At 40.4% G+C, this 22,902-nt stretch overlaps 1 protein-coding gene and 1 long non-coding RNA gene across 7 annotated transcripts in view; one reads left to right on the top strand and one right to left on the bottom strand.

The window, feature by feature from the left end:
* Window positions 1–6,463, bottom strand: part of PHACTR1 (phosphatase and actin regulator 1) — a 306,676-nt gene extending 300,213 nt beyond the window's left edge. The window contains exons 1-2 of one of the 6 annotated variants that reach the window (XM_064664551.1): window positions 6,131–6,463; window positions 3,937–4,048 (exon numbers count right to left, since the gene is read on the bottom strand). In XM_064664551.1, the coding sequence (XP_064520621.1) occupies window positions 3,937–3,997 (61 nt within the window). In that variant the 5' untranslated portion in view covers window positions 3,998–4,048; window positions 6,131–6,463. Of the gene's footprint in view, window positions 1–3,936; window positions 4,049–5,012; window positions 5,219–5,271; window positions 5,431–6,130 lie in introns of those variants that run through there. The other 5 variants (XM_064664575.1, XM_064664592.1, XM_064664598.1 and 2 more) reach the window with 5 other exon arrangements.
* The window catches only part of LOC135418891 (uncharacterized), a 32,007-nt gene extending 9,418 nt beyond the window's left edge, over window positions 1–22,589 (top strand). The window contains exon 2 of the long non-coding RNA XR_010432722.1: window positions 20,346–22,589. This is a non-coding gene — a long non-coding RNA (uncharacterized LOC135418891). The remainder of the gene's footprint in view (window positions 1–20,345) is intronic.
* Window positions 22,590–22,902: the final 313 nt, after the last annotated feature.

Below are 22,902 nucleotides of genomic sequence, written 5' to 3'. Positions count from 1 at the left end.
CAGATTCAGGCTTTCCTAGGGCAAGGGGCTGGATCCAGGGGATCACAGTCCTTTCTTTCCTGTTTCTGATTTGCAGATGCGTCACCAGGCATTACACACTTGGCAGGGACACCCCACCAGCTCCTATATTCCAACATACGGCTACAGAAGAGACAGTTAGGGAGGGCTGCAGAGCTTAGGATATTTCTGGCTTGTATTTAAAGCCTAGAGCCAGCTGGCTTCATTTACCAAGTTTTCTAAATCTAGCTAATCCTACTGTCAGATTCAGCTTTTGTGACTTTTCCATCCCTCCTGCTTCACTTTCCTTGGAGGAAACAGGGAACAGCTGTTGGAAGAGCAGATACAGCCTGAATGGCCAAACATTCTCTGTTCTGTGCTCAGCCCATCGAAGCGAGGTGATGGCTGCTGCCTCAGAGGAAAGGATGGAAGAGGTGGCAGCTGGTAAGGTAACACCTCTTTCCTCCTACCCTACAACACCAAAGGCAGTTCTGCATCTTTCTTCAGGAGTAGGGACAAGGTGTGAGCGTTAGTGCAGGCAGCAAGGGATAGAGAACGGGTTGGTTGGTTGCTGGAGGACAAAGCCCTGTTTTAGTCTGTTTGCTGAGGTCAGAGTATCCTGCATTCAACTACACAAGACCTGAGGTCAGGTGGGATTTGATATCATTGGCTGTCAATGCCATCATAGCTCTCTGAGTTCCTTCCCAACATTTTGCAGTCCTATTCCTTCTTTTCTCTTCCATCCACAAGGAGTGGGTACAGATACGAATGAGTGCTTTAGAGCTGCTATTGGTTACATCGTCATATCATTAATGTGAAAACACTGGAGTTTTTTTCTTGATCTGAAAAATTAAAAGGCAGAAATCTTCAAATTTCACAGAAAGAGTTAAGTAGGTCATGAACCACCATTCTACAGTTTGTAAACAGAGCACTTTGGAATGCAATAACTAATAATATAAGTAAAGTAATAATAGTACATACGAAGATGTTCTGATGTTGTTTTTAATTAAATGGCAGAATACTGTAGTCTTCTTGCACTCAATTCTGTCGTAATGCAGTTTAAATGCATATACACATGGTGTTTGATAGTGTGATTTGCTAATGGTATCATATTATTATATTAACATCAAATAGTTACTTGTGATCCCATTAGGTAGATCTGATGACAACGCTTTCTTACAGACCTTTTATTCAGTTCCATACTAGCTACTTGAGCTATGCTATTTATGGTGGATGAGTGCCTCACATTCAGTGTATTTTTTTTGTTGGGGGGCGGGAAGTGTCAGAAAGTTAAAGCTAATGCAGTTAGCCTGTTTCTCAGAAGGTGGATAAAGAAAGAAATATGTTGTTTTTGCCCATGTTTGGAGAAATTGTGCAATTATCTCATAGAGAAATGCCTGCTTTTTGGAAGACAGCCTTAAAATTTCACATAGGGTACAAGGACGACAGGAGTTACCACAGCTGTAGAGGCAGCACCAATGCACACGATAGGATTGAGTTCCTTGTTCTGTACAGGGGGTAAAATAATTGAGAGGAAGGGGATATTACCATCAAGAAGTTTGGGGCTAAGGATAGCAATAAAGGTATTTGCTGCAGGAAACCTTGATGATGGAATTCTTCTGGAGACTTATTGTTTGGCCTCCTGAAACTTCTCTCTGCACAGGCCACATGTCATCTCTCACATCCTATTGCTAGAGTGGTTGTTCATCCGTTCTTCCCCTCAAGCACCTCTCCTGCCAGAGGGCTGCTGTCTTGCAGCATTTGAGAATGTAGATCAGAAACATCGTCACTTCTGTGCTCAGAGCAATTTCCCTTCTGGCACCTAGAAGGGAACCAGGTTGTTGGAAAGCAGCTGACCTCAAGCACAGAGAGATGAAGAGAGGGGACATTACTAGAGTTTAAGGAAGAGGTCTCACAAGCATGTGTGGTAACAGATGTGAAGGACAGGAGCTGAGGAAAATGCAGTAAAAGGAGGAAAGAGAAGGGTGAAAAATGGAAGGGGACAGAGCATAAGTGCAGCATGGCTTTTCTATCAATGTACTGTTTCCAGTTGTGGAGATAATCAGGATTTGGGACACTGGTGCACGGTGGAAGTGTGTCATTGGTGACTTTCATAAAATATTCAGGAGCAGGGGGACAAAAAAAATCTCCAAGTTTTGGTGCTGGTTCTTGTTTGTTTTGGCCAAGGAATAGAAGTCCATGTGACAGATCTACAGGTCAGCTCCCTGCTGATGACTTTTGCATCAAGGAATACAGTTCTGCATAATGGATTTTTTTCCCCTCATTTTGCATTTAATAAAAGGAAAATAATTGCATTAAAATGAAGAATCAACCAGATACTAATGTTACATTATAGTCATGCACCTAACTGATCAGTACAAGCATTTCTGTATGTGCCAGCAATATAATTTCTTCAAGTTGGGTAAGATAATGTTTTTTTCCCTTGCCTGCTTGGAAGTATAGTCAGTGAAGGTTGCCTGCACAATCCTTACTAGTCATCTTGTGCACATGACTATAATAGACTTTCATTGCATGAATACATATTCCTTCTTCCACAGTTGTCTCTGTACATTGCAGTGCACAGGGAAACTTTTGATAATTTGCTATAGCTTGTAAAGCAGTAAGTTGTAGGTTCCTGAATTTTAGGTTCTGTGGAATAGAAGTGGTTTGTTCCCATAGAAATATCATAGAATGGTTAGGGTTGGAAGGGACAACAGGAGGTCATTGAAGATTTCAATATTACTTCTGTAGCAATGCCCAGGTGTCTGTTGCATTTTAGATGGAGAAAAAGGCATCAAAATGAGCCATTTCCCTCAGCCAATTTTTTCTCCTGATTTGAAGTGCTTAGTATTTGTTTCTGTTGTTCAGTGCAGGAGGCTGTGCTGTGATAAAAAAGGTTTTCTGCAACTCATACAGATTAAAACATGTCACAACAACTGGGGAAGCAGCTAGGCAATGCAGTACGTGTTAGGCAGCAGCATCTCAGCTGAGCCGAAGGTTAAAGGTGGTACTGACCCTCATGTATCCTGGGTTGGTGGCATCCTCCTGAATGGATTAGGTCTTGCTCTGGGAGAATGGCCTCCAGAGGGAGGGCTAAACTTTGTTGGCTCGACTTTGAATTTGATTAGCAACTGATGAAATTAATGGTGAAAGAAAGATGGATGCCATTTTCAGAGAACAGGCAGTATGTAAAACCAAAAATGGTTGTTAGAACTACTTGGGTCCAATAGGCTTCTTCAATTTAATATGGTGTTTAAAGTTTAAGGAACAAAAAACCCCTTCTCTCTGAAATTGCAAGTTTTCTCCAAAAATAGCGCTGGTGAGAAAAATGTGAGCTGACTTTACCAAAAATATCATCTATGTCGTGAACAAGTCTCAGCTACATTAAAGCAACAAAGCTTGGTTACTCTTCCCCTCTCTCACCCTGCTGCTGCTCTGTGGGGGCCAGCATTTTGCAGGGGACAGGTGCAGACCAGTGAGAGCCTGCTGTTTGCACTGTGTGGGGGACTGCCTCAGGGCTTTCCCAAACCAGTTTTTCCTGCAGCACTGAAAAACAGCACCTTATGATCCTGACAGCACTGATAAGCAAGGAGGAAGGGGAAGGACACCAGAGGCTTATGCAGCAAGCTGTGTGCCATTGCTCTCCCCTCTGCCTTGTCCATTTGGATGCTGCAACACCAGAGCCTGGGTCTTCACAGTTCTTTTTGCTCCATCTGTACGCCCAACAGCTCACATAGCTTTTCCTTATCCTCTCATAAGGCAGATCAACCCTACCATTACTCTTCTTGTAACCCCTTTAAAACCCCAACTGTTTTGAAGGCCTTTCCCTGTGCCCTCTCAGCACTTAAGTAGGTCAGTGACTGTCCCTTATCTGGCTCTATACAATTTAACTGTACAGTTAAAATAGCCATTTTCTGAATCAGTGCCAGAGTTTCTTACCTTGGGCTCCTTGACTGTAAAACAGTCTGTGAGCAGACTCGACATCCAAAAAGTAGTCCATTTTGAAGGAACTTTATGTGCAATACTCCAGCATGGATGATCAGTCAGATTCCTAGGAAAGATTACAGAGATGTCAGACAGAAAAAAGCTGGTGAGTTTCTTTGTGGAAAGAATTGTGTAGGCAGTCATTTGGCATATTAGGGTCAAAGTATTTTCAAGTCACTATTCATAGAACTTCATAAGCATCCTTTTCTATTTTAGGATGTTTGATTCAAATCCTTCTCTAAAGACAAAAACAGAAGTCCTGCTGCAGTATTAGCAAGATTCCTAGCTTTCTAGTACAATCACCTGTATTCTAGCCACAGTCTCTATTTCTTAAGACATATACTTGGATTCATCTGCCTGTTACATTTACTCTTAAAAAGAAGATCAGAAAAGGGACAGGGACCTCTTTCAGCCAGATTCACACCCAGCATCTCTGAGTAGTCACTGCTATAACAGACTACATTAAAGATAGCATTTGTGCCACTTATGCCAAAACACTGCACTAGAAAGAAAGACACAATATTATGGATATTTCACTACACCTAAATGACCAGAAGCCAACCTTGCCTTTCCTCTCTCCTCTTGCTGACCAAAGGCAGCAACAGAACGTTCCACCATCAGTTCTAAAAGTTGTGTTAGGAGCAGTCATTAAGAAACAGTAGGCTACCCGTAGCACCGTTTCATAGCTAAGGTTTATATTTTTTGCATTCTTCTGAACATCAGATCTGTCTAGATCCTAGATTACAGCTGTCCGAGATGTACACAATCCTAGATTACAGCTGTCCAAGATGTACACTCTAACTTTGCCAGGTAGAGTTCCTGGAATGATGCACATTATTGTGACCCTTTTCCAGCTTTATTGCTACCTTCTGCATTTTATTATACTCTGAAAAAGTCACAGAAAAAACAGGATTTGCAGAAAACAGACAATCCAGTTCTCTCACCCACATCTCAGTTCACCATGGCATATAATCATAAGCATACAAACAACTCTGAACAATGTCTATTTTAAGAAAGACAGACAAAAATACCTCTAGTCCTTTTCCATGCAAACTTAGCAGAAAGGTTTGGAGCAGGGAGTCTGACTCTTGATTCAAGCAATTCCTTTAATTACGCTGGAAAAATTAGGGAACCAGGTTTCCAAAGCTTTCCCTCTTTCCTTTGATTCAGTTTTCATAGATCAACATGCAGTCCTTTCTAAAATTCGGAAGTCTGTCCTGATGAGAAAACTTTTAAATTCCCGAGCAATTCACTTTACTGTAGCACTCCCAAACCAGAAACGATACTTACTGCAGAGTATCAAGAGCTGCCTGGCAGTGGTGTAAGCTCCAGTAGTTTCAAGGAGGGTTTCTTTGATCTTACTAAATGTCCCCAGTGTAAGCAAACAATTTTGATTGTTTGATTGGAACTCTGATGAATAATGCATAACGTCAACTGGACTTCCTTTATCAGATAAAAATGGCCAGGAGATGTTGTTACTTAGCAACAGGAGGTGACACTACGTTCATCTCCCCCACTCCCCCTCACCCTTCATACTGAAAAATTAAGCCCCTGGTTTTGATTTGATAAAAACTTTCCCACAGAAAAAAAAAATCTACATCAAGTTTCCTTAAGAATTTGTTTTTCACTCTGATCTTCCTTGTTGCATCTGATATTCTGAGATATTTTTAATGTTTCATAATGATTAACCGTAACATTGCGTTTTGTCTAATAATTTGCTTTCAGTAAGTAAAATACCTACTTTCTTCACCATTTACCACAAAGGTAAGGAGATTGTTTTGCTATAAATATAATGTAAATAACATCTTGAGAATAGATTCATTTCTTATCTGCTACTGCTTGTTGGACAAGGCAGGCAGAAAAAGCAACATACAAAATGTTCCAGAGATGCTATGAAATATATAGAATATCGAGAAACCTTTCCTGTTACAGAATTCATACTTTAAGTAATTCATTCATTCTTGAAGGAGCCCTAACATTCGATATAAGCATTCTCAAGGAATCATTGCATTTTTGCTTAACATACAGCCTTTTAAAAAATACACAATGTAGTTTTTTTTCAGGAAAGGCACATTGATAAAAAGCCAAAGCACTGTGAAAGGTTTTAAAAATAAATAAATAAAATCGTATGCAGAAGATAAGTACTTACCAGTGTTACTGACCTCTTTCCATCCCACTGTCATGGAATAAGACTAAGCAAATGCAACCCAGTCTGTGAGCCAGAATGAACAGCTTCTAATTTTCACTTCAACCTCGAAATCAAGAGTACTGAATAGAGAAAGGTGACGGATCTGCTTATATTATGATGAAATGAAAGCTCTTAGCACAGATCTGAGTAGAACTGCTTTTTTTTATACCACATTAGCCTGCTAATTTGAGGAAAGTGAAAGGCTTTGTTTTACTGTCTTTTATCTGTTCTCTTTGCTACCCCCACAATTTAATTTGCATTTAAAATTATTCTTATGTCTCCACTGCACTCCAAGGTATGGAGCATTTTCTAATCACGATGAATGTTCAGTGTGGTTTTTGTGCTATGGCACTTTTATTCTGAGCCAGAAACATGGTGAGTAATTATAATTGCCAGCTATTTTCTAAAATGAAATACAGAGTGGTTGTCTGATGCAGTTTCTGATTTTTCCTTCATTTAGCAGTACATCGCAACAAACTACTCAGTCAAAGCATCAGTAAAAAAAATAAATCAAATAGCACAATGTCATGGCATGATATCTTAAACATGCATATCCACAGACCGTGAAAGCAGAATATGTTTCTACCAAGATCTTTTCAATTATAATTTGCCTTTCCTGAATTTAAAAGGGAGCTTGGATGGCTAATAAACTGAAATTAGTACAGCTATCTCTTGGTGGCTTCCAGTGCATCTAGTTAAGCATTACTGGAGCTGCACATTGTTTGGAATGAACTGAATTGAATGGCTAACAAGGGCCATGCTATTAAGTTATATGGACATCCCTCACAAGAGGATCAGGACCCTGCTTTTTCCAGAAGTTCTTAGAGTAGTCCCCCAAAGCCTGATTTTGGAAGTGAATCAGAAATTAAAGAAGGCAGTGATAAAGTGATCCTTTGATAAATTTAAAATCAGAAGTTCTGGCAAAACAAGTATCAGGAAGCAATCAGTCTTAGTCTTCCCATTTTTGCAAATATTCTGCTCAAAAAATCAGATATAAATGCCCTCTGAAATCCACTGCCACCAAATGTTACAGGTGTTCAGAACCATGGGTTCTGAAAGATAAGATTTTCTGTTCAATATCAGAAAACTCTGTATCAAATATCATAGGATTTTTTTTTCTTTTAAGAGGAAACCCAAGAAGATAAATTAACCATCTGAGTACAGTTTTCTTGGAAAAGATTAGAAAGTAAGAATCGCTGTGAGCACATTACTTCATGGCTTCCCACTCTGAAGAGTTTTTATATTCTTCTTCAAAGCACCCAGGCAGTATCAAAGATAAGGGTGAGCCATATGAACTCCAGGTACAGTCTGGTATGGCTGTTCCTGCACTGGCATTACAGTAAGTATGGTTGGATTGAGTAGGTGTCTCACTGTGCCACCTTAGTGGTGGATCTGGTTTATGCAAAATGTGTTCCTGTTTTCAGAGATATGACAAACATTTTCATTCCTAAACACAACTTAAAGGAAAATCAGACAGCAAGAACGCTGCAAACTCCTTTCTTTGCATTTTGGAGCGTTGTTAGCACCTTGCTCTTTGCATTTTTTAGAGCTTGTATTTGCCATGGTGACTACTGAACAATAGGTCCCTCCAAGCTGGCTTCTGATAATTATTGGATCCATTATCTTATGGACCAGGGGCCAGTTGCTTGTTTAGCCCAGCTGATTTTTTTCAGCAGAAAACCAGAAAAAAAGAAGAAAGGCTGGCAACACAGAGATGCAGAAGGAAAAATGGAAGACAGGAACCTCACTTGCTCCAAGGATTGTACCTGCTTGTTAACGTGCAATATGGAATACTTTTTGTTTTTCCTAAGGACACTGAATCTCCCGCTCAGGAGGAGACTGAAAAAAATACAAGCTTGCATGCTGGACAACATTTTATAGCACCTGTCCATTAGCCTTTGATGTATCCTTCTGATTCCCTTTGCTATCACCCTTTCAATCTGCACTGTCATCTTGCACCGTGACTGGCAAATGTAGTCATCGAAATCACCAGCAACCTCTCTACTGACCATTGCAAGATCATCCATCTTGATACCTTCATCCATCTCAGGGATTTACAGTTCACTTTAAATTACAGTGCAGCAGTTCTGACAGCTGCTAAGAGCTCTCTCTGACAAGGGAGTACTTAGCAACAAGAAAGGTAACAGTGCCTATATATTTATATGCTTCTGTGGCATTCATCACCATGAGGGGAAATCCTTGCCTGCCTGATTGGAAAGTCTTCAGGATGGTAGTGTGGGCTCAGATTTGACCCACAATCCAGAAACATGACCCACAGAAAGGGAAATCGATTACCTCCAGTTCAGTTGAAAAGCCTACACATCTAGAAAAATGTGCAGGTGAAACAGATCTATTTTGAGTTAAGTATGATCCCCAGATCTGGCTTCACATATGCTTGAGGCTCACTGTGCTCCTGTGCCAATGCACAGTGCATTGCAATGTGTGCTCTGACTTGGTTTCCAAAGAATGGCAGAGCACCTCAGGGGGCAGGAAGGGAAGGGTGGCAGTAGTCAGAACCAGAAACTGTACTGTCTAGCTCTCTGAATGCTTTCCTGTGTTCTGTCAAGGCCTGAAGCCAAACTTGCAAAACCTCTGCTATTGACCGGACCTCTTATCAGCACAAATCCCTCTTTGGGATAATGGGTGCAGTGGTTTTATAACACAGACAGATACCTATATAGGACTAGAGAGAGATTGAACTCTTTGTGAGCTAGACTGGAATACCAACCAACCTCTGCTAAAGGAATACTTGGAAAAAACCTGTTACACTGTGGAAAAATATGAAGCCAAAATTCCTCATCATGAGCTTTAGTAACCTACTGCATCACATTTGACTTTTTCCCAAATTAAAAAAAGAAAACCAACTGAAAAAAAAATCTCAAGAGGAAAGTAATTGAACACTTGGCATTTAGAAGGAGTGAGTAGCCTTCTGGTTCTCTAACAGTCAGATACATGTAGGCATAGGGTTGGGGTTTTTTCCTACCCTGAACTCTATTGAGAACATAACTGTTACTGTAATGACTCAGAGCCTTGGAAAAAAAGTCTGCTGCTGACAAACACTAATATTAACCTGAAAGAAAGTGGGAGAGAGAATGTAATGTGTGACTGAAGAAGTGTAGGCAAGGTGATTATTACAGAGTTGTTTCCTGAGGGGTACATTCAGAATAAAGGAAGAATATAAAAGTTTAAGCCCCTAAGCTGTGAAGAATGCGGTTTTTTAAAATTATAATTATTAGTCTTGTACTTAGATATGTTAAAAAGAGAGGATTGCTAGCAAAATTAAGACACAAATATGTTCTCTATTTCTTATTTGTAAGGCAAAATAGATATTATGATGCACACAACAAATAAAACACAAAAATATTCAAATGAGAATTACAGACGCTTTACAGTAGAGAAAGACTAACACTGATGTTTTCAGAAGTTTCTACAAATTTTGTTCAACTCTATCTTGGGGTCCTCAGGCTGAAACCAAAAGAATTTTAAGAAGGAATTTTAAGAGACCTGTCCAGTAGGAGAGATCTTTCCAGTGCCATGGTATTTACTTTTAATACTTCTGCCAAAAAAAAAATCAATATCCAGAAACATTGAAGAGAACATAAAGGTAGCTCTGGCTCTTGAAATCAATGGAAGATTTGATTTGTGTTTTCGTAGCATCATGGTCACCTTCTTGTTATTTGTCTCCAAAGCAAGAACTGCACAGATTCCAACGCAGAAGAGATGAGCTTGAAAGGAGGCAGCTTCAGCATCCTGTGTCATGAACAAGAAGTTCAAGAAGTTGCTAGTTGAAAAAATCTTAAAAGTGTTGTCATAGAGAACAAAGGTTAGCTATCCTGCATAGTAAAAGTCTGTTCTAAGATGACGTGTGGCAGTTTGATATGTCTTCATTTGAGGGAGGAAAGGTTGAAGTCATAATTATATGAAGAACAGAGAAGAGAGAATTTGGGAGTGCACGTAAGCTAAAACCTAATCCTCCAGTCCTTATACAGGCAGAAATATTTCTGCATTAATAGACCTTCGTCATTTTCCTCAATTACATGACCAGATTATTTTTTTCTATAACGAACTACACACAAATGGAAGAAAAGAAAATTTCCCTAATTCAGTCCCACGAGTGACTTGGTGGAAGTAAGTAGAGAAACACAGAAGCTATCTGTAGCAGGGAAAGTGGAGGAAACTAGTAAAATGGATCTTTGGGATAAACATTCCACCACTACCCCACGAGCATGCAGCAATTGTGGAGGTGGAGGCATCCCTTTGGACTTCCTGCTCACTTTTCTAGGAGTTCTGGCAAAGGAACTTTAAAAGGATCTAAATGGGCAGCTGGAAACAAAGACAGACAACAAAATCATCCATTCTCTGTGCCCTCCTGGGACTGAGCAGTCACCAAAGCTTGAGCTATTCCCCATGCAAAGGACAGGATCCCTGGCCCAACACATAATAGGGAATGCCTTTAGTTTGCACTAACACAAGTGTTAATGACGTCAGTCTTAACCTTCATTGAAAGAAAGGGAAAAGCAGCACAGGGAAACTGAAAACAAATGTATGTTTAATGTCCCCTGATATCATTTGAGAAATTGTGCTGGAAGGGGATCGTTCATAAATCTGGTTTCAGTTGGTTGGTGGTTTAAATGGGATAAACAATCCAAAGTAACTGAACAGCTGGACATAAATACAGTAAACATGATTACATTCAATAAAAATCTAAGATTTGCAATCTAGCCAGAACAAAATCAAATGACTTCTTGCCAATTGACTTTGTATAAGGCAAAGACATAACTATTAATAAATCTACAAGGTGTAGTTCTCAATGACATGATTTGTTTTAATATTCATAGGGCACTGTTCGTACATAGATAAATAATACATACAAATGCCAGTCTCTGAATAATTTACATTAAAATCATAGAATCATATAATGGTTTGGGTTGGAAGGGACCTTAAAGATCATCTAGTTCCAACCCTCCTGCCATGGGTAGGGACACCTGTCCCATAGAGCAGACAGCTCGAAGCCCCATCCAACCTGGCCCTAAACACTTCCAGGGATGTGGCATCCACAGCTTCTCTGGGGAACCTGATTCAGTGCCTCACCACCCTCATAGTAAAGCATTTCTTCCTAATCTAAACCTTCCCTCTTTAAGTTAAAAGCCATTGCCTCTTGTCCTATCACTACATGCCCTTGTCAGAAGCCCCTCTCCATCCCTCTTGCAGGCCCCCTGTAGGTACTGGAGGGCTGTTATAAGGTCTCCCCAGAACCTTCTCTTCTCCAGGCTGAACAACCCAACTTTCTCAGCCTGTCTTCACAGGGGAGGTGCTCCAGCCCTTTCAGCATCTTTGGGGCCTGCTCTGGACTTGCTCCAACAAGTCTGTGTCCTTCTTATGTTGGGGGCTCCCAATCTTCTTTTCTGTTTTCATACTGTGCTATGTTCCAAAAACTGCATCAATTTCTGTTATGGTTTGGCCTGAGGTTTTTAACATTAATTTCCCTGGTATGACTGATCAACAATGAGAGCTTTGGAAGAAACATCCACTTGTCTTATGTTTCCAACCCAGTGTTGCTCTGGAGCTACTGAGGAACCATATATTTTGCAATGGGAACATTTATAGGAATTGTAATGAAACAGGTGAATGTAATTGACAAAGTCATCCAGATACCTTGGGAATTCCCAGACATATATTATTGTACCTCACTATTAGAGTTATTCTGAAGTTTGCATGTACCTTTAACTTAGTTTGGATGAAATTCTTTTTTATCTGCACAAGTTGGGTATTTTTCTTCATTGTGTAAGTATACGCAACTACATACTGCTGTGTTCTCCATACTTTTTTGAAGGATTTGATCCTACATAATGCATGTCTATGCAAGGTCAAAAATGACAAGCAAGATAACAAGCCAGAAGAAACCTAATTCTTTCTTAATGGCTGTGAAACTGTAGTGCTGTCAAGTTGCTTCTGCCTGGTACCGAGTGTGGCTTAACAGAGGAATATGTATTGCAGCTATATGTTCCAGTAGCATGATAGGAGCTACACAAGTTCTCCTGTCTCCTTAGACATGCCTTTCTGCCCACATCCTCCTCCTCCTTCACTATACACTACAGGCTCAGGAGACTACTTCAAACTTCGTGTTGTTCGTGACTTCAAAGAATTTCTTCTTGCCTTTGAGCAAACCATTGCACCTTCAGCAGGAATGCATAGGACTAACACCAAATTTGCACTCCGCTACGGAACAGCTAATGCAGATCCTCTCCTCCAGTTTCTTCAGCTTGACAGAAGAGCAGATGTTTCAACAGAAGACTGGAAATGGTTTCTAAAACCAGCAGCCAAGGACAGGTCCAGTGTTTTATGCGGGTTGCACCTGTTTTCAGCCAACCCCATCGCGAAGAACAACTATGCATTTATTCTGTTGCCCAAGTTTCACTAATTATTAGAGACACTAGAGCCATATAAGTGAGGTGTATCCCCATGAACTGAGAGAACAGTGTCTACAGGTAGACTGCAAATAACTGCCCTGACAAATGACATGGTGATCTATGGGTAGTCTTCACAAAATAACATTCAAATATTTGGCCTCAGTGGCCCTCAGGCTGATGAGTAATTTTAATAAAACATTGTCCTTGGGGAAATGAAGAAAAAAGGTACTTGTGACACAGCCTAGAAGTTAGATTAAGAAAAATAATAATTTTACAGGTGCTTGTTTAAAAACTCCCTAAAAATCAGTCGAAAGTCCAGTGAATTTAGATTATACTCAGTAAGCACAACGCCTCAGTTTCATTCCCTACGAGGTAGATCCTTCTCTTACAGATTACCTTCTGATACACTGAAGGTTGTTACATTCAGCCTCCTTATTGACTCTCATCTGCATATTGTGTAGTAGTAATTTCTGAACCATTTATATTTTTCAGTTAGCAAAACCAGCAAGTGTCCCTTGTATGACACACATAACCATCCACACAAAATTTCCAGGAACCTGAATGCCGGCAAAGGCACAGCCAGCATCCTACTGCTAGTCAGGCTTGCCATGAATGACAGCTTTAACATCTGAAGGCTACAGGCTTAGTTCACATGCTGAGATACTGACTTGCTCCTCTTAGCTTTTTGACATGATCAAGTGGAAGCTCATTGGGTAACTATAAAAGCAGGGCTTGCTTTCTGTTGATTTCCAATATTTGAGCCAAGTGGATGTTAAAGTGAGCAAATCGAAAAGCCTGGTCTGACAAACAGGTTTTACCAGTTCTGTTGTAATTGGGGTGTGTGCAGCAGTAATTGCAAGACCTGGTTTTCCGTGGGTTACTAGTGCAGCAGATTTACAGACACTGCTCAGGAGGAGAGGTTGTGGTGATAGCTGCTGTGTTGCACAACAAAAGGGAAATGAAGCTCTGAGCAGCTGTGGAATTACAGCCCCGAAGCTACAAAGATGCATGTTTTGTAGAGGTCAGTGTCTCTTCAGAGGTAATGCCTGGTTTGTTAACGTAGACACCCTGCATCTTTTTTGAGAAATACGACTTTAATATTTTCCCCTCCCCTATAAAAGTATCCCAGGGTAATAATAACAATAAAAACCCCTCCCCCCAGTGTTTTCTTTTTAAACACATCAAGCATCAGAAAAGCTGTCATTTCAGACCAACTTCTGCCCATCCCTATGGCAACTAATGGAAGCATTTAATACTATATATACAAAATGTAATTTGCTCCCCCGCCATCTCTACTTATACTCTTCTTTTTATGCTAAAATTGCTGCATGACGCCTACAATGTTTGGAAAATGCTTCAGTGACATGCATCAGAGGTTCAACGTCACTGAAAAAAGCTCAAGTGACCAATTAAAAAATATTGATTTTCAAAAAGCAATTGGGGAAATTAGCAAAGGCCAAAAATATCTTGTCTGAATGGTCATATTTGTAGTCTTGGAATACCCGGTATTAAAACTTATAATGTCTTTGTAAAAGAAGGGGGAAGAGGAGAAATCAGTCACTGATTATCAAACCAGAAAAGGTGACAGTATTTAATATCTTTGCAGGCTGCAATCCCTGTCATAGAAATAACTTTAAAAGCTATGAAGCAGTCTCTGAAAATCCTTCCTCTGCCCAGCCCCATATAGCTTTAGAAGTTGCTTAAAGTCAGCTTGAATTTGGGGCTTAAAATATTAAAATAACAATAATGAAAAGATAAAAGTAATATGGATTCCTTTAATCTCCTTTTCAGGAGGGAGAGACATATCCATTGCTTACAGTTCTGTGTTATGAACCTTCTGTAACAGAGAACACACAGGTATTATTTGGCTGTCCAGATCATCTGCCTTGCTGTTCTTTATTCCTTATAGCTTTTATCTATACTTGTTTCAGAACTGAGCACCATACAGTAAAATCATTATTAAATACAAGAATACTAGATAATAACTTCTTCTTTCTGTTACCCCCTTTGAAGTGGTCAGACATACACAAAAAGCAACTCAGTTTCAAGTAGGCCAGATTTTAAGAAATATGTAAAGCTATTTTTATAATATGTAAACATAGATTCACATATATGTTTCTGTATATATATATATACATATATATATATAAAATGAGATAAGAAGAGAGCTATTGTGTGCTAATACAACACCTCTGTCATTGTTATAACAATAACAGAAACTCCAGGTTTTCAGAATGTCTCTCAAGTGTCTCAAGTAGTGATTTGAAGTGTGGTCCACTTCATTAAACAGAAGAGTTTAATTGCCTGAGTTCTTCTATTTTTTATTAGAGTATGGTGCTCTGCAAATAAGAGGTCTTGTAATGTTTACCAGCTGGCAAGGACAGATATCACCTACAGACTAGGTTGAGTAGCTTTATGGTAGATTTGGAGAAAACATTGTTATGCAGAATTTTATGATACTTCGAGATACCCAGCATGGGAAAGAAAGGGAGAAATACCAATTCACTTAATGTTTTATACCCCCAAATCTTCATTCGCGAAGCCTAGCCATGATAATGAATGTTTTATACAGTATTTCTTTTGGAATCACAGAATCATTAAGGTTGGAAAAGGCTTCCAAGATCATCCAGTCCTACCTTTGACTAAACACCACCGTGTCAACTAAACCATAGCACTAAGTGCCACATCCAGTTGTTTCTGGAACACCTCCAGGGATGGTGACTCCACCACTTACCTCTACAGACCATTTCAATGCTTAACCACCCTTTCAGTGAAGAAATTCTTTCTCATGTCCAACCTGAACCTCCCCTGGTGAAGCTTGAGGCCATTTCCTCTTGTTCTGTCTCAGGTTGCCAGGGAGAAGAGATCAACCCCCACATTTCAGGTGGTTGTAGAGAGTGGTAAGGTCTACCCTAAGCTTCCTTTTCTGCAGGCTAAACAACCCCAGCTCCCTCAAAAAGAGTGTATAAAGGAAACTAAGCTTCTGCGGAGGCGGTAAATGGGCACAACACCAATATGATTGTGACTGAAGCCAGAGAGTGCTTGCTGCTTCCTCTAAATCATCTTTCTTTCACCTTCCTTCTGCTAGCCCTTTAGCAGGCGTAGACCATTGAAAAATACCTATAGCCTTCTAATATGGTTCAATGAGATGAAGGTCTAATCAGGTACTTTTCCAGCAAAGGAGCCACTGAGAAAACTAAAGTTAAAAGGAATTGACCATGCTTTTGCCAGGTCCATCCTTGAATGATTGTATCTGGAACTACAGGTAATGGGTAGGTGGAAATAACAATGTGACAGAAAGAGTAGGACAGAGTCTAGAGAAAGGAGGAGACAATTGCTGTATGAAATGAATATTGTGGCATGCTATTGAACAGCTTTTTGTAATCCTATGATATGGAGTTTTTTTCCGTGTATTTCTTACTTGGCTTTTGTTTTTCACTTGTGTAAGTACAGAAATATAAGCAGTTGAGTACAACCTATGTAACACATGCAGATAAAACCAATCTCTGTTTTAAAACAGGTCCTAAATTGAAATTCACTGACTATGGCAAGGTTTTGGTATTCAAGATGTTTTAGTATTAGGATAAAAAGGGCTTCTGCCAGCAAACCATTCAAGAAACACACTTTGTCACAGAGTTCCATTAACAACTTCCCACACAATCATTGAACAACAAACTTCCTATCAGAACTGGACCAGGGAGACAAGTGGAGCTTGAATTGGGCCACCACACCTTCTGCTCCAGGTTCTCACACCTGAGGAGGTATTTCAGCTGGGAAGCTATTCTCCCTGAGCTTTGTATGAAGTCAGCAGCCAACAAAAAACTGTTACCCCAGAGGATACTTCAGAGTAATCCCACCTCTCATTCCTCACTGCTTTTAGGAAGAGCCTGCAGAAATGAGCTCTTGATGAGAATCTCCTTTTCCCACTGCAAGCCCAAAGGGGCTCAACATCTGCAACTCACAGGGAGGCTTCAGTGGCTGTCATAACAAATGAAACCAAGTTGTTTGGCTGTAGAAATAAGGGAGAATCAATCATAGAAAAATAGACTGGTTTGGGTTAGAAGGAACCTTAAAGATCGTCTAGTTCCTAAACCCCTGCCATGGGCAGGGACACCTTCCAGTAGACCAAGGTGCTCCATCCAGCCTCATCCAGTCTGGCCTTGAACACTTCCAGGGATGTGGCATCCACAGCTTCTATGGACAAACTGTTCCAGTGCCTCACCACCCTCACAGTAAAGACTTTTTTTCTAACGTCTAATCTAAATTAAAAGCCCTTGCCTCTTATCCTATCATGCCCTTGTAAAAATGCTCTGTATGTGGTTTAGCATGAAAATGGGATAAGGTATATAAAGGAATTAAAGCATCCTTATGAAAGGGGCTAGTTAAACAGTATCTATAGCAGCTGTCTTTCTATATGACAGGTTTCTCTGGCCAAATTCTGGCACTATTGAAATCAATCTGTGTTTTACATCCATCTTCTGCAAGCCCTCTGTTTGACCCCATGTGAATAGTGCATATTGGGAGACATTAACATTTTTTTAGTCATGTGAACTTTCATTTCTAGGCTGTAATTTTCCTTCCAATGCCTGAAGCCTATGAGAAAATATAGTTTGCTGGAAAAAACTGTAAAAGTCTGAGGAAGTGAGGCCTGGGATACCTAAACAGTGTCTGTTTAATAAGACAGAGATGTAGCGTGCTCTCCAGGAAAAAGATTAGTGGAGAAGGAGAAAGTCTTTGAAGGAAGTACTTAATGCAGAGTTGCAGTCTAAATGGTGAACAGCGTAGTGGGATAGATCAATAAATGGACAGCAAACAACAACAAAAGCACAGATTCACAGAAATACAAGGCAGAAGGCGACCTCGAGAAATTCTCTAATTGCTGCGCACCAAGGCAAAAATAACCTTGCCAGGCTCATTCTTCACTGATGTTTCTTTAACCTACAACTTAAATCCTCCCTTGAAAGACAGAAAAACCTCCATGGTAGGCCTTCCTAGTATTACAAGACCCTTAGGATTAGAATTTCTTTTCTTAAAATCTCCCAGTTGCGCTGCTGCAAATTGTATTTTTTTTCCCTCTTTTTTCCTCTGGTGCATATCATGAATAATTGAGCAAGATGGTGTAACTAGAATGTGTCATGTAGAAATAATGTATTCAGTTACTCTGCCGAAGGGAGAATAATAGTGCTCTCTGGGTGAGTAGAAAGCCAGCCCGAGACTCTGATATGTGAGAACCTTTAAGAACACATTTGACCATTTTCTCCTTAATGAAGAAACACATTTGAGATGCTCAAAATAAATATTTGTCTAGCCTCTCAAGCATTCTGCTCTTCAAGCCCTGTCTGTCTTCTGCAAAGGTTTTTCACTAAGTAATAATCCATTGGACTCTCCAATTGTCTGGAGAATTGTGACAAAGCCAGATACTGCTATTATGGGTTAAAAAAAGGCCTACTTGTCTCACAGAATCACAGAATGGTTGGGGTTGGAAAGGACCTCTGGAAACCATCTAGCCCAACCTTCCTGCTAAAGCAGGTTTGCCTAGAGCAGGTTGCACAGGATTGCGTCCAGGCAGGTTTTGAATATTTTCAGAGGAAGAGATTCCACAGACTGTCTGGGCAGCCTGTTCCAGTGCTTTGTCACCTTCAAGACATTTTTCCTCATACTCAAGTGACACTTCCCATGTTTCCAGTCATACCTGTTGCCCCTTGTCCTGTCACTGCACATCACTGAAGAAAGTCTGACCCCATCCACTTGACACCTGTCCTTAAAATATTTGTATGCATTGATAAGATCTCCTCACTCATCTCTTCTCCCAGATAAACAGACCCATCTCTCTCAGCATTTCTTCATAGAACAGCTGCTTCAGTCCCCTAATCATCTTCATAGCCATCCACTGGACTCAATCCATGAGTTCCATGTCTTTCTTGTCCTGGGGAACCCAGAACTGGGCACAGTACTCCAGATATGGCCTCACTAAGGGCAGTAGATGGGTAGGATCACCTGTTGGCTATAATCTTCCTAATGCATACCACGATACCGTTGGTCTTCATAGCCTCAAGAGCACACTGCTGGCTCATGGACTGTGTTTTCCACCAGGCCTCCCAGGTCTTTCTCTGCAGAGCTGCTTTTGAGCAGGTCAATCATTAATCCTTTACCTGTACTAGTGAATGGGATTATTCCTCCCTGGGTGCAGGACAGCACTATTGTGATTACTATGCCAATAAAGTGTCCTACCATTTTCACATCCATGACTTCTTTACTCTTACTACTCATACATGTTTCTATTAAATTCCTGTCATCTAGTCATTATCATCTTCTTTCTCTGATGGTGTCTGTCATCATCACTTGGATTTGTCTCTTTAAGTTATATTCACCAAGTGAAGCAATAGTAAGTCCAAGATTCAGCAGCTGACTCCAAAGGGATAAGACAGGAGGGCTCAGAGAGGACAGGCTATCACAGCAGAAAGATTCACCTTTGCCCCCTAGAAAAAGTTGATTTATTCAAGAGTAACCACAGAAATATCTGTTAAGATTGGACTAGCTAATAAATACTCTGAGCAGGTTAAAAGCTAGAACTTGGCAAGTGAAAAAGAAAGTGGCTTGAGTTTCCCCCTTGCAAGGCAACAGCAAATGCTGCTGCTCCCAGGAGTCGCAAAGTCGTCTTCTGCCACCCATGTCTTCTGCTGGGTTTGTGTCACTGCTGCTACTGGGGGAATTAGAGGGACTGGGGTAGGAAGTGCTGCTTCTGGGAGGGACTGTAACTCTCTGGCAGTAACTGCTTGGCAAAGCAAACAACCAAAACAGCTCTGTCAAAGAGCTCTGTGACCACTGCCATTATACAGTCTCACTTCCTCTCCAGCAGTCTGCCTCACTGTGAAACTCTGCCTTGCCTAAACCTAGAGCTGACTATGTGAAGGAGCCCAGTAATGACCTGAGGTCAAGAAAATCATATATCCTAGATGTCATTAACTGAATGGATTCCTTCTGCTGTGATTACAAGGGACAGCTCCATCCGATCTGCATTTTGTTCTATTCCTTGCAGATCTGGATTTTGCTGAGAGATTTCACTAAGTACTTGGTACATCTGCTTTAAACAATCTTCGGGAAATAAATAATTTACAGTTTGTGCTATTCCACTACTATTCTTTGTTGTAATTTGCCTTTCTGAGTCCCTAATGGCTGTAGTCATAACTCAAAAGTCCCACTGTAGCAGGCAATGAAGAAATAATCCCTACCTGAAAGAATTTACCATCTAAATATTTCCTCATTGCAATTAGTAGCAAAAGGTGCTGGGAGAAGAGCCTCCTTGCTCTATGGAAGAAAACAGAGGAATAGAAAGCATGAGGAAAGGACAGACCACTACCATTAGTGGGACACCAGGGCAGACTTCCTGTGTCTTGCCATTGTTTCAACTCACTGGCACAATACGCAAGTGCTCCATACATTTCAGTAAGATAACCATACCATATTTCTTCCTTAGGTGATCATGTGTATTAGAACAGCTGGGACCAGCTCATCACTGTGTGGGTGTAACCCAAAACTGTGTATTCTATAGCCTTCCATGCCATTTCCCAGAAATTGTTAACAATAGACCATTTACAGCAGCTGCCCAGAGCATGCCTGACCTCTCAGGCTATAACCTGGGTGTTAAGAGGCCTGTGAGATAGAAGGATGCTCCTGTCCTCACACCCATTGTGGAACTCCCTGCCCTGAGGGAAGTACTGGGCGTTCCTACCTGAACCTGAGGATATATAATCTTGGAGTCTTAGGACTTCTGTACCACTCGTGGGATACAGAGAAAGACCGGAACTTGGACTGGACTGTGACCACCACTCTCAACCAGACTGAGACCACCGCTCTGAGACCACCACTCTTGACCGGACTGCGACTACCACTCTCAGCCAGACTGCAACCACTACTCTTGACCAGACTGCAACAGTACTCCCAACTGGACTGCGATCACCACCCTCGACTGGACTGCAACCAGCACTCTCACCAACAAGTTTTCCCTTTGCTTTTACGTTTTTGACTCAGGGGGACCACATGGGGCTCAGCAGGGAGAGGGCGGCCCAACGAACACCGCTCTGTTCATGCCCTACGGTGCTGGGTTATACATCTGGGTTTTGTGGGTTAAAACCAACTGTTTGTCAGTTTAATTGTATTTATTGTATTATTTTTATTAAATTGTTATTCTGACTTATAATCTCTTTTGCATTGGGTTCATTTCCCTGCTGGTTTACCTTTAAACCAGCACAATGTGTCATTTCACCCCCTTCTCAAAACTTCCTTCAATTGCCACTGCTCTTCTGAGATTAATTTTTTTCACATTTCATCCTTTTTGCAATTTTTCAGTTTCTATTGCTCCTTCATGCACAAAGGCCCAACCAGATGAGATTCAGGATGCTAACTTGTGATGATGGTTAGGGGAAAAAACAAACAAACGAAAACCATCAAGCTAAAGGTAAGAGGCATAAACAGCACAGAGAGCTATTTCCCGCAGGACATAGCTGTTCTGGCTCCAGCACACAGAATGGAATCCCAATTACAGGCAGGACAATGTCTTTGAAGTCTTGATCTCTGCCACACATCCACCTCTGCATTAGAGAAGGGATTGGCAGCTATAATGTGAGTGCAATGGCACTGAGAGAGATTAGGAGGCAGCCAACATCAGTTTCTGGCTCCCAAACCAGATGCTGTTGATGTTCTATACAGCATTTAAATTTCATGGATTTCCACTAGCACATACGCAATCGAACTTGGAAAAGAAAACTAGAAACAAGATAGTCCTCTGTCTGATCTATGTCTTATAGGTCACTGAATAAGGTTAGGAAGTATTAGGAGAGATCCTGAAATACAGAGAGCTTATACATGAAATAAAGTAGAAGTGTTCCCATCTGAAATATTTGTAACAAAGAACTTCAGTAAGGAGAAAATACATACACAGAGGTGCACACACATGTAGAAGAGTATGCAAAACAAATTTAGGTGATAGGTTAAAAATGTTTCTCCTGTCTGCACAGTTTGTTCATCAAATTTAGATCCCCTATGAAACAGTGAAATAGCTGCTCTGACACACATGGTCTTGCTAAAGCTGCAAAAGTGGGTTTTTACCCAGCAACTTAGGAAAAATATACTCTTTTTCTCTAGTCATTCTCTGGCAAAGTGAAGTATATCTAATTTTGTTAAATTCCAAAACGTACTGTACACCAAAGTACTTGTAGGTGTTAAAGGAGAATGTCAAGGATGAGTCAAAGATTAATACCTAAATTATAAAGTGTGAAATGGGAATCACAGTCTTAAATATCATGTTAAGAACCAGGAAGTATTTACCTAGTCTAAAGCACTCTTGCATTGTAATAGGCAAAACGCTATTCCTTTTAGTTATAGAGGATTCTTTAATAGTTCCATGCTTGAGCAGGAGGATGTATAGGATGGAGTGGTAATTTCATGAGACCTTTACAAATTTCAACAGAACTCTTATTCATTACAGCACTCACTTAGGTATAAGGCTATACTTCAGTCATACCTACTTCCACTCTTCTGCAGAACAAGGATGAATTTAGGTGCTTAGAATAATAGATGCTTGACTAGTTTATTTCCTTCAAACATACAGCTTCTTCCATTATTGCACTGTAAGATTTGTAAGAACAAATCAAAGAAGTTTTCTGCTTTCACCAATCTGCCCCTTCAGTTAGCTCATTGTCACGGTGTTTATCCATCTTCACACAGCTTTCTTTTGCTTTCTTATTAAAAAAAAAAAAAAAAGAAAGAAAATAATAACATGCCTACTTTACCAGTGGTCTTAACAAATCAAAAAAAAAAAAAGAACCAATTCCTATGTGATGCTGTCATTGTTTCCTGCTTTCTCATTTTCACCTTTTGCCTCTTACATTTAATTGTCAGCTCTGTGGCAGGGCCACTTTTTTCCTGTGTATATACAGTCCTACAAACATACATGGATCATTTAGGTGCTCTGTTGAAAAAGCCCAATAAATAGAGCATAAAAGATTAAAGTTTTAATCGGCTTATTATTTTCTCACTGCCATAAAGCACAATATCTGGTAAAGGTCCAAGGATATTTTTTTTTTAAAACACAGTTGAGGAGACGGTGATGATACCTCACCTGATTCATAGGCTAACACCTGGAAGTGATTCTAGCAACACTGAAACCCAAGTTTTAGTTGCTTCTTGAAGCTTTATGAACTAACTTCTACTTTAGTAATTAGTGCCCAGTGAGTCCAGTGCTACTCAAACCACATACTTTAGCAACTGATACTTTGCACTGCTCATTAGTTGTGGACAAATAGGATACAAAAATAAAACTTT

The sequence above is a fragment of the Pseudopipra pipra genome, chromosome 1 (genome assembly GCF_036250125.1).
Source record: "Pseudopipra pipra isolate bDixPip1 chromosome 1, bDixPip1.hap1, whole genome shotgun sequence".
Lineage (NCBI taxonomy): Eukaryota > Metazoa > Chordata > Aves > Passeriformes > Pipridae > Pseudopipra > Pseudopipra pipra.
Note: the sequence above shows the minus strand (reverse complement) of the source record. Positions and strands in the feature narration are given on the sequence as shown.